The sequence below is a fragment of the Hylobates moloch genome, unplaced genomic scaffold, assembly GCF_009828535.3.
Source record: "Hylobates moloch isolate HMO894 unplaced genomic scaffold, HMol_V3 SCAFFOLD_3, whole genome shotgun sequence".
Classification (NCBI taxonomy): Eukaryota; Metazoa; Chordata; class Mammalia; order Primates; family Hylobatidae; genus Hylobates; species Hylobates moloch.
In genome coordinates, this window is record NW_026652278.1 from 134,880,752 (window position 1) to 134,893,150 (window position 12,399).

General features: G+C 41.9%; 1 protein-coding gene and 1 pseudogene across 1 annotated transcript in view; one reads left to right on the forward strand and one right to left on the reverse strand.

The window, feature by feature from the left end:
* Positions 1-12,399, forward strand: part of LOC131383171 (beta-glucuronidase-like) — an 88,772-nt pseudogene that overhangs the window by 13,515 nt on the left and 62,858 nt on the right.
* FREM3 (FRAS1 related extracellular matrix 3) overlaps positions 4,708-12,399 on the reverse strand; it is a 116,222-nt gene continuing 108,530 nt past the window's right edge. Inside the window, exon 8 of the mRNA XM_032147758.1 lies at positions 4,708-5,258. Coding sequence (XP_032003649.1) covers positions 5,017-5,258 — 242 coding nt within the window. The 3' untranslated portion in view covers positions 4,708-5,016. The remainder of the gene's footprint in view (positions 5,259-12,399) is intronic.

The window sequence follows — 12,399 nt, forward strand, 5'->3', positions numbered from 1 at the left end:
CACATTTTATTTGTTCTTTATCTGATCATTATTTTATTTTGATTTATAAAGGAATATATAGAGGGGGATATCTATCTATAGAGACACACACACGTTCGTGTGTGTATATATAAATATGTATGTGTATATGTGTGTATATATATATGTATGTGTATGTGTGTGTGTGTATATATATATATATATATATATAGTCTCTAGTCATGCTCCAAATTTGGAGTCTTTTTCTATAGTCTTGAAATTACTAATGTGATATTTTGATATAATAAGAAATATCATTTAAGGTCTTTGTTCCTGATTCCTGTCATAGAGCTAGTAAAACCCTTGGAATTTCTGAGTGACAGGGGAAAGTGGAGAGTCTTTTGCTATTCCTAATAGGCCCCTGTTAACCATATATGAGTTTATGCTAATGAGGTGACTCTTGAAGAATGGGCTGCTAGCCAGAGGAACCAACCATGTGATTACAGGGTTGGAAGTTTCAGTCCCACTTCCCAACCTCGAGGGAGGCAAGAAGAGCTGGAGATTAAGTCAATCACCAATGACCAATGATTTAATAAATCATGCCTATAAAATGGAGTCTCCATAAAAACCCTAAATGACAGGGTTTGGAGAGGTTCCAAGTCAGTGAATGCATCCACATGGTAGGAGGGTGGTGTATCCCAAACTCCAGGGGACAGAAGCTCCTGTGCTCAGGACCCTTTGGGACCTTGCCCTATGTACCTCTTCATCTGGCTGTTCATTTCTTTTCTTCTTTTTCTTTTTTTGAGATGGACTCTTGCTCTGTCACACAGACTGGAGTACAATGGCGCAATGTTGGCTCACTGCAACCTCTGCCTCCTGGGTTCAAATGATTCTCCTGCCTCAGTGTCCCACATAGCTGGGATTATAGGCACATGCCATCACACCAGCTAATTTTTGTATTTTTACTAGAGATGGGGTTTCACCGTGTTGGCCAGGCTGGTCTCAAACTCCTGACTTCAAGTGGTCTACCCACCTGGGCCTCCCAAATTTCTGGGATTACAGGTGTAAGACATTGAGCCTGGCCCATCTGGCTGTACATTTCTATCTATTATAATGTCCTTTATAATAAACCAGTAATAGTAAAAGTGTTTCCCTGAGTTCTGTGCTGTTATTGCAAATTATCAAACCTGAGAGGTGGTTATGGGCACCTCCAATTTGTAGCCAAGTTGTTCAGAAGTATGGTGTCTGAAGTGGGAGCAGTCTTAAGGGACTGAGCCCTTCACCTGTGGGGTCTGATGCTAACTCCAGGTAGGAATGGTAGGGTGCCCAGTTGGTATCCTAAGGGTGGGAGTATTGGTTCTTGGTGTGGGAAGAACCCACACATTTCATGTAAGAAATGTTGTGAGTAGAGGAATAGAATCGTAGTTCTATCTTTGTTTTGTTGTTGTTTTTTTGTTTTGTTATGTTTGAGACAGGGTCTTGCTCTGCTGCTCAGGCTGGAGTGCAGTGGCTCACTGCAGCCTCAAACTTCTGGGTTCAAGTAATCCTCGCACCTCAGCCTCCCAAGTAGCTGGGACTACAGGCTTGGGCCATCACACCTGGCTAATTTTTTGTTTTCTGTAGGGACAGGGTCTCACCATGTTGTCCTGGCTTGTCTCAAACTCCTGGGCTCACACAGTCTTCTCGCATTGGCCTCCCAATGTGCTGAGATTACACCAGCAGTGTTGAGCCACCATGCCCAGCCGAGGAATAGTTTTTATTTCATTAGATTTCTTAATACTTACATTATTGGTAGATTAGGCTAATGCTGGACTGCCTACAGCTTCTTTCTAAACATAGGTCTACTAAAGCCTCAGGCTGGAATTCCCATTGCTTTCAAGACATTGTGTATTTGCTGATGCTGCTTCCAGACATTACCTCTGTCAGATGGACTGCGTTATGTCTTCAGGACAGGGCCTTGAATCTCTACACAAAGATCCCCTCACAGCAGACACTCAGTGTCGGTCTCTGTCTGTATTCTCTGAGCATGCTTTCTAGTGTTCTTCATTTTCCTTCGTTGCCAATACCAGCAAACTCTCCTGATCTCTCCCTGCCTGTGGTACTAGCTTCCTGTGGCTGCTGTAACAAATTACTATAAACTTGATGGCTTAAAAAAACAGAAATTTACTTTCTCCTAGTTCTGGAGTTTAGAAGTCCAAAATCAGTATTACTGGGACAAAGCCTAGTTGTTGGCAGGGCTGTGCTGCCTCCAGCAGGAGAATCTACTTGCCTGCCAGCTTCCAATGGCTGCTGGCCTTCCATGGCTTGTAGCCCCATTACTCCAATCTCTGCCTTTCATAGTCACATAGCATCCTCCTCTTCTGTATGTAACCTCCATCTCACATCGTCTTATGAGGACTCTTGAGATTACATTTAGGGGCCATTCAGGATAATCTTCCTATCTCAAGATCCTTAATTACATGTGCAAAGATGCTTTTTCTATGTAAGGTAAAATCCATAGGTTCCAGGGATTAGGACAAGTCAGTGCTAAATATTCCTGCAGGGACCCTATGAACTTCATCACAAATTGTGGTAACAATAACAGAATGAGGTCATTATAATCTGTTTAATTTCCTCAATTTCATAAATAGCAACAACTTGCTAATGAGCACAGATATTTACTGATATAACTTTAGAGTATGTTTACAAAATAAATGACTGATAATTTCATTACCCTAATAGAAAGTTATTACCATTTCCAGGCATTTTCTTTTAGTCTTTTCCATATGTTTAAGGATTGCAATAGCCACATGGTCATGGATACTCTAGAATTCATACTGTTCTATCAAGTAGATATCCTATAATTCAGTTAACCATTTCCTGAGTATTGGGCATTTAGGCTGCTTATAATTATTTATTATTATAGATAAGTTTAGGAGCAGCAACATTCTGCTGCCTTAGTGACAAACAAATTTTTGAATGCTTAGCTGACAGAAAGCCACCTGTGGAGTCATCAGTGTTGGTTTGCTCCCCATAGTTCACTGTCTCCTGGGCTGAGCCCTGGTGGGTACGGCAGTTCACCAAGGACCTATGGCTGGTGTCTCTGCTCCAGTAAATGATGGCCCTTAGCTGCCTTTTTCATTCACCCCATCAGTGGAGCTCTTAAATTGGGCCCTGGGCACTGAAATAAAATATACAACACCTTTCCATTTAAAGTTTACGCAAGAACAGCAACATCTAGTGTATCTCCATTACACTTTCCAGCTCTGAGAAAACTAAAGTATTAAGTGAGAAAAAAATACTTAATATTTTTTTCTATAAAAATGTTAGCATAGGGAAGAGTATATAAGGGATGACAAATAAGCCCAATTTTCCATAGTGTGCAATTCCATTCCTGGTAGGAAATCAGGCATTTTTTCACTCTTTCGGGACACTGGATTACTTTCATTACTGAACTGTAGAATATGCTCTAAGTCTTAACTAGAATACACCAGGTTTTATCCTGAAAAATATAATTTTGCTTCTCTGGCACATCTTAATGGGTAGAAACTGGGAATGAAACAGACTTTATAAAAAGCACTGTTTGTGATATCCTTCCCCCAAACATATGAATGCCTAAACACTGCATTCATCTGAATGTACCTAAGTAACAAAAAAATACAATGAGAGAAAAAAAGAGTGATTTTCTGAAAAACACTGAAAGACTGGAATTAATTTCGAGTTCAAAACAGATTCCTCCTAATGCTGACAATGTGTATTTCCCCTGGGCACACAGGTACTCAGCAGGGAATTCAGTTGTTGCTTCATTTGGGGCCCGAACCAGGGCATCTGTGGGATCTCTTAGGTATATCTGAGAGTTATCTTGGTCCATGTGTAGTTTTTCTATTACTTTTTTTCTAACGTGTGTGAAAGGGTCATATCTCTTTGACCTGAAGAAGAAGCCCAATAACTATCTGTTGAATTTTAGTTTAAGAGATTTTCCCCTGGTGGTTGGGAAAATTGCAAGGTGAGGGAGGGTGATTTTCTGTTGGTAGATATGCATTCAGACAGGAATCAGACAGAACTGGAAGAGATCTTAACAGAAATTGAGTCCAAATTTCTTATTTTACAGAGGGAGAAGTGAGGTCAAGAGTTATAAGGTAGTTTAGAAAAATATTTCCTCTGGTTGGGAAAATGAAAGTCTAGAAAGAAGCAAAACCTGGGCTAACAGTAGACAAGGGCTTCTTGGCCTATATATGCAGACTATATCACAGTGAAGAGCCGTTTTATCCCCATTCAATATTTGGAAACTGCATCTGGGAATGGTTTCTATTATACACTATGTTGGCTTGAGAATAAGTTAATGTCTGAAACACAAATTTTAAAAAAAATTTGCAAAAGAAATACCTAAAAAGTAATGATGGGGCACAAAGATGTGGTTTCAAAGTAATTTGGAAACTTTGATTTATGTAGTATTAGCCACAGCTATATATATTGTCAATTCAACATTAGTTAAGAACTAACTGGGCAGTTTGTGAACTATGCACATCTTCAACTCTTCTTTCTTCTCCTTTTCACTACTTGCATGTTCATCACTTTACTGTTTAGTATCCTTTTTTTTTTCACAAAGGAGTGCAAAGGAATAAAGAGTTGAAAAATTTCCCTACCAAGTAGTTCTGATAAAGACTTGTGAAGAAAAATTGAAGATTTCGCTAAAAGAACTTTATATATGGAGAGAGAGAGTTGAAAAGTGTTTCATATGCAGCAGCAATCAGTAAAGAGAGGTTAATCCTTTGATCTTAACTTTTGATTTAATTGATCACAGTGGATTTCTTACTTGCCTCAGAAACAAAGTAAAACAAAATAGAAAAAGAACATGAACACAGTCTAATTCTTTGTGGGCTCAGTGTTTTCTATGTATATATATATTTCTATCTCCATGCAGTCACATAAATTACATTTCCACGTATCACCAGAATATAACACCAATGACAGTACAATATCACTGATATCCCAGAATTGCTAAGATCTATAAACAGTAGAGTTTCATTCTGTTGTTAGGAGGCATATCTTGGCTATGTTTTTCCCTCTTAAAGTCTTTCAATCAAAGGAACTACAAGCACTCTGCTTACAGTCAGTGACGGTGTCCTCGATGAAAACGGTAGTTTTATTTGGTTCTCCAAGCACTGCACCCATAGGCATCTGAAGAAGTAATTCAAACTTCTCTGGGCCTTCCAAGGTGGGCTGTCCCAGGTCATCAAGGATGGTCACTTGGAATGTCTGCATGCGCACGCCTGGAGCAAAGTCCAGATTTCGGCTGATACCAACATAATCTGTTCCAGCTAGTGAAAAAGAAAAAGGAACTAGTGAGACAGTAGGATTTGTCATAAGTTTTCCTTCAGAGAAAAATGAGAGCTCTCATCAACCCTGCAGCATTCTCCTTTGTACCTAGCACTCTCAGGATCATATATTTTGGGTTTGATCCCCAGAAGGGGGAACTTCCATATTCTACCAAATGCCTTGTAGTCCCTTGTGCCATGCCCATGTGCCATCCTCACCAGGGCTTTACACGTCTAGACCAGGCACATCACCTTCCAACTATTTCCACCAAGATTCTGCCAATTTATTGAAGGATCTCTGAAGGTAGCTTCAATTTGAAATGAAAGGATTTGCCTTTTTAATTTTTTAACCTTGAAGATAAATATAATACATTTTATTTTGATTAGGTTTCACTCATTAGGCCGGGCGCGGTGGCTCACGCTTGTAATCCCAGCACTTTGGGAGGTCGAGGCGGGTGGATCACGAGGTCAGGAGATCGAGACCACGGTGAAACCCCGTCTCTACTAAAAATACAAAAAATTAGCCGGGCGTGGTGGCGGGCGCTTGTAGTCCCAGCTACTCGGAGAGGCTGAGGCAGGAGAATGGCGTGAACCCGGGAGGCGGAGCTTGCAGTGAGCTGAGATTGCGCCACTGCACTCCAGCCTGGGTGACAGAGCGAGCCTCCATCTCAAAAAAAAAAAAAAAAGATTTCACTCATTCACTTTTGCTAGACATCTGTTTTAATCTCACAACATTCTGCTCAATTTTATGAAGCCATGAAGTTCTGCCATTCTCTGGGTTGTTATTAATAATTTTTTCAAGCTGGTCCACCTCACCATACAGCTTCTTTGTGACTTATTCGGAAAGTCATCACATGTAATGATCATAACATATGATAATCAATGGTATTAAATAGAAACCCCTGAGTGATATAAATATAAAAATAAATCGAGGAACAGAATATTTATATTGTCTCAAGGTACTCCTCCATGAAATATTAACTGCAAAGGAAAAAAGGGAATATAATGAGGAACCATGGCAGATACTACCTTACCCAAGTGATCAAAGTTAACACCACCAGTAATGGGATAAATGGAAACTGTGTGCCATTTGACAGAATACAATGAGAGGATAGTATCATCTTTGTGATATTCCTGCTAAAGATGCATTACCTGAATCTAATTATGAAAAACCATCAGAAAAACCCAAATTTTGAAGACATTCTATATAGTATAATAACTGGGTTGTAATCTTCAAAAGCATCAAGGTGTTGAGAGGACTGTTATAGATTGAAGAAAACAAAAGCAGACATGACAGCTAAATATAATGCGTGAGTTAGAACTGGATTCTTTTGCTGTGAAGAATGATTTGAGGACAACTGGTGAAATTTGAATGAGGTCTGAGTGGATTATGGAAGTGTATCAAGTTAATTTCTCAGTTTATGCTTGTTTTGTGGTTATACAAAAGAATGTGTTTGAAGGAATTACATTGTAAGTTTTTGGAGACATGGTTCCAAACTTACTCTCAATAGTTGACCAAAAAAAAAAAAGTGTCTCACTCTACTTGTTACTCTTCTGTAAGTTTGAGATTACTCCAAAAAATTTTCTAAAAGGCACTAAATAGTGACATTAAGAAAACAAAACAAAGCCGGGCCCGGTGGATCATGCCTGTAATCCCAGCACTTTGGGAGGCCGACGTGAGCAGATCACTTGAGGCCAAGAGTTCGAGACCAGCCTGGCCAACATGGTGAAATCCATTTCTACTAAAAGTACAAAAATTAGCAGGTTGTGGTGGTGAGTGCCTGTAGTCACAGCTACTTGGGAGGCTGAGGCTCAAGAATCAATTGAACCTGGGAAGCAGAGGTTTCAGTAAGCTGAGATCATGCCACTGTACTCCAGCTTGGGTGACAGAGTGAGAGCCTGTCTCAAAAACAAAAACAAAAACAAGGTTATAGTGAAAATTACTAAGGCAGGAGAGTAATGGATAAGGTTTTGTATCTCATGGACTTTGACTCAAATCTTGGTTTATTGCTTACTTGTACTAATTCTTTAACTTCTTTGAGTCTCAGTTTCTTTTCTTCAACTGCAAAATGGGGATAATGATAGCTACCTTATAAGGTTTATTGTGAAGATTATAGATAGTAGAGCAAGGATGCTAACACAGTATCTGGCAAATAGTAGGCATTAAGAACACAGAAGTTATAATAATTATTAATGTAACACGTTATACCCTATACATATATACATAAGATTAATATAGTTAACTAACCTGAGCAGATGTCAAGTATTTACTAGGTTCAGTAGACTATCAAGTATAAACCTTACTTCTACAGCTCTACTTGTTAAACCCATGAATCACCACCCCAAGCATGAACATTACTTCTATTAGTTCATCCCTAACAGACAGCTAGCAGAGGTGTCATTACTTTCATGCAAGGAGGTTTATTTAAAGGAATATAATTTCTCTTTCAAACCACAAGCAAAGAAGTCCACCTAACCAAATGGGTTTATTCACTCTTCGTTTCATGGATACATACAGAGTGAGAAATGACCCTGTCTGAAAACTTAAAAAAGAATGAAAAAAAGGGGAGGGGAGTGCCAAGATGGCTAACTAGAAGCAGCTAGTGTGTGGTGCTCTCATGGAGTGGACAGAGAGTGGTGAATAAACACACAAGCCCTTCAGCTGGATTTTCTAGGTGGACAGGTTGAGATTCATCAAGGAAGCAACATGACCCACAGAGAACATAGAAGAGTGAGACAGGACAGCTGCCCACCTAGGACTGGGGCGAAGCCAGGGGAGGATCCCCACCGTGGGTAAATGGTGAGTGTGACCCTCCTGGGACCCACAGTTCTTCCATGAACCTCTGCAACCCTGGGCTCTGGAAATCCTCCATGACCACCCCTACCACTGGCGCCTCCAGACAGATACAGAGAACTGTGTGGACACTGGGCAGAGCTAAGGCTCAGGTATGCACGGAGTCCCAGGGGCTTTGGACCCCTGGAAACCCTGGTACCAGCATCTGGAGCTTCTGCTGCCTCACATGCCCCCAGGATAGGGGCTGAATTCACAGAGCTGAAGAGCAGATGGACTGCACAACTTGCCTCCACTGAACTCGCTAAACAAAACCCACTGGCCTGGGACCCCAGCGTGGCCACCTGAGCTTGCAGTCTGGTAGCAGCCCTGCACTTCCCTGGAATGGAGATCCCAGTGGTAGCAGGCAGGCCTGTCAGTTTTGCTGGTCTGCAGCTCTGGCCCCTGCAGTCTTCAGGCTCTGGAGAGAGCAAAAAGATTGAGAACTAATGTAACCCCCAGCACAGCACAGCTGCCTTATGGAGAAATAGACTGTTTTCCCCATGAGTCCTGCGTCTGCTACCTCTTACTGGGCAGGGCCTCCCGACCTGGGACGCCAGCCACCCCAGCCCCACCTAGGCTCTTGGCTGGTAGCAGCTCTGTACTTCCTTGGGATAGAGCTCCCAGAAGTAGCAGTGCCACCATTTTTGCTGCTCCACAACCCCCGCTCCTGCTGAGCTCAGGCTTGGGAGGGAGCAAAGAGATTCAGGACTAACTCAGGCCTCCAGCCTAGTGCAGCAGCCTTAGAGAAAACTGCCCAGACTGTTCTCCATGTGAGTCCCTGCCGCTGTTACTCCTCACTGGGCAGGGCCTCTCAATCTGGGAACCCAGCACAGCCACCTTGTCCCCACCTGAACCCTTTAGTCATTGGTGGCTTTGCATTTCTCTGGGGAGGAAATCCCAGAGACAATGCAAAACCTTTCTGCCATTGCAGCTGCAGTGGTACTGCCCTTACTGCCCTCAGGCTGGGGAAGGAACAAAGGGCTGGTCAAGTCACTGACACCTCCAGCATGCCACAAACACCATACAGAGAGGAGCTCAGTTTCTGTTTCCTGGGAGCCTCTACTGTTCACCAGGCAAGGCCCCCAGCTCAGGACTGCAGAGCAGTTGCCCTGCCCCTGGCTGAGCATTCCCACTGGTAGTGGCTCTGTGTCTTCCTGGGCTGGAGCTCCCAGAGGCAACTGACAGGCCCTCTGCCACTGCCACTGCAGTGGTTCTGCCAGTGCTGCCCTCAGACTGGGGAAGGAACAAAGAGTCTGAAGGCTTTACTCCCACCTCTACCATGCCAGTTGCCATATGGAGAGGAGCCAAGTCTCTCTTCCCTGTGAGCCCCTGACTCGCTGCTCTTCACCAAACAGGGCTCCTGGCTCAAGCCCACAGGACAGCTACACCACCTCCTGGCTGAACATTTCCATTGGCAGTGGCTCTGCATTTCTCTGGGGTGGAGCTCCCAGAGGCATCTGAAAGTTCCTCTGTTACTGCCACTGTAGTGGTACTGCCCTTGCTGCCCCCAGAGAAGAAAAGGAACAAAGACTCTGAGTGCTTTACTCACACCTCCAGCTGTTAGCTGCCCTAAGGAGAAGAGGCCAGTCTGTCCTCCCTGTGAGCCTCCTGCACCCCCTGCCCATCACCAGGCAGGCCCTCCCCAGTCCCCCAAGCTTGGGCTCACAATGCAGCCACTCTGATTGCTAGTGGCTCTGGGTTTCTCTGGGGTGGAGTTTCAAGAGACAAGTCGGAAGCCCTTTGCCATTACCACTGCTAAGGTCCCTGTCCTCGTTGCCCCCAAGCTAGAGAGGGAGTGTAAAGCCTGAGGTTGCCTCAAGGCTGTGGTGTATAGCTTAGGAGTGCAAAGCCAAGATCTGCAGCCAGCACTCAGGTAAGAGAGGAGCCCACACTGTTAGAGTGCTGAGAGGGAACACGGCTGCAAATGCACAGAGGAGCCATGTGGCTGAGTAAGAGCCTGCCTACCAGCCATTACACTTATATGCCATCTACTAGATCACAGCCCAAACTTCGAAACCAAAAATACTTTGCCTATAACACCCTGTGAAACCAAGGACAAGAATTCAGCTACATATGAAGACCCTGAACAAAGCCTTGGCCCTCTGAAAACATCCAGAAGCAAAGTCAATTGACTATACTAAAATTACATCACAGTTAAAGGAATATCAGCCCACACAGATGAGAAAGAACCAGCATAAGAACTCTGGCAATTCAAAAAGCCATAGTGTCTTCCTTCCTCCAAATGACTGCACTAGTTCCCCAGCAATGGTTCTTAACCAGGCTGAAATGACTGAAATAACAGACATAGAATTCAGAATATGGATAGGAATAAAGATCATCGAGATTCAGGTGAAAGTCAAAACCAATCCAAGGAATCTAGGGATAACAATAAAATGATGTAATAACTGAAAGATGAAATGAAGAAAGAACCAACAGATCTGATAGAGCTGAAAACACTACAAGAATTTCATAATACGATTGAAAATATTTATTATTTTTAAATTATTTTCTTTTTTTTTTTTTTTTGAGACGGGGTTGAACTCTGTCACCCAGGCTGGAATGTTTGGCTCACCGCAGCCTCAATGTCCTGGGCTCAGGTGCTCTTCCCACCTCAGTCTTACAAGTAGCTTGGACTACAGGTGCACACCACCATGCCTGGCTAATTTTTTTGTATTTTTTGAAGAGATAGGGTTTTGCCATGTTGCCAACATTGGACTCAAGCAATCCACCTGCCTAGGCCTCCAAAAGTGCTAGGATTACAGATGAGAGCCACTGTGCTGGGCCAATTGCAAGTATTAACAACAGAATTGGCCAAGCTGAGGGAAGAATCTCATAGCAAAAAGGTTCTCTGAATGAACACAATCAAAAATAAAGAGAAAAGAATAAAAAAGAATGTGCAAAACTTCTTAACTTCTTAGAAATATGAGATTATGTAAAAAAAAATTTACAACTCATTGGCATCCCTGAAAGACAGGGAGAGAAACCAAACAACTTGGAAAATATATTTGAAGATACTGTCCATTCATATTTCCCCAACTTCTCTAGAGAGGCCAAAATTCAAATTCAGGAAATGCAGAGAACCCTTCAAGATACTGTATAAGACAACTATCCCTAAGACACATAGTCATCAGACTCTCCAAGGTTGACATGAAAGAAAAAAATATTAAAGACAGCTGAAGAGAAGAGAAAGGCAGCAAAGAGAACCTCATCAGGCTAACAGCATTATCTTTGAGCAGAAACTCTACAGGCCAGAAGAGATTAGGGGCCTCTATTAAGCATTATTAAAAAAAAAGAAGCTCAACCAAGAATTTTATATCCAGCCAAACTAAGCTTCATCAAAAAAGGAGAAATAAGATCTTTATCAGACAAGCAAATGTTAAGGGCATTCATTACCACCAGACCTACCTTACAAGAGGTTTTTAAAGGAGCACTAAATATGGAAATGAAAGACCATTATGGCCACCACAAAAACACACTTAAGTACGTAGACCATTGACACTATGAAGCAACTACACAATTGAGTCTGCATAATAAACCAGGTAACAACAAGATGACAGCATTAAATCCTCACATATCAAATATTAACCTTGAATGTAAACAGGCTAAATGACCCAATTAAAAGGCCACAGAGTTGCAAGTTAGATAAAGAAGAAAGATCCAACCATATGCTCTCTTCAAAAGACCCATCTCACATGCAATGACAGTCATAGGTTCAAAGTAAAGGGATGGAGAAAAATCTACCAAACAAATGGAAAACAAAAAAAGCAGGGGTTGCTATTCTAATTTCAGACAAAACAGACTTTAAGCCAACAATGTAAAAAAGACAAAGACAGGCATTATATAATCGTAAAGGGTTTAATTCAACAAGAAGACTTAACTATCCTGAATGTTTATGTGCCCAACAGAGGAGTATCCTCATTCATAAAACAAGTCCTTAAAGACATATGAAGAGACTTAGATAACCATACAATAATAGTGGGAGACTTCAACACCCTATTGACAGTATTAGACAGACCATCAAGGGAGAAAAGTAACGAAGATATTTGGGACCCAAATTTGACACTTAACCAAATGGACCTAATAGACATTTATAGAACTCTCCACCCAAAACCAACAGAATATACATTCTTCTCTTCCGCACATACACATACTCTAAAATCAACTACACCATTGGCCATAAAAATTATTAGCAAATTCAAAAAATTTAGAAGTATACCAACCACACTCTCAGATTATATGACAATAAAAATAGAAACCAATACCATGAAGATCACTCAAAACCATACAATTACATGGAATTAAACAGCCTGC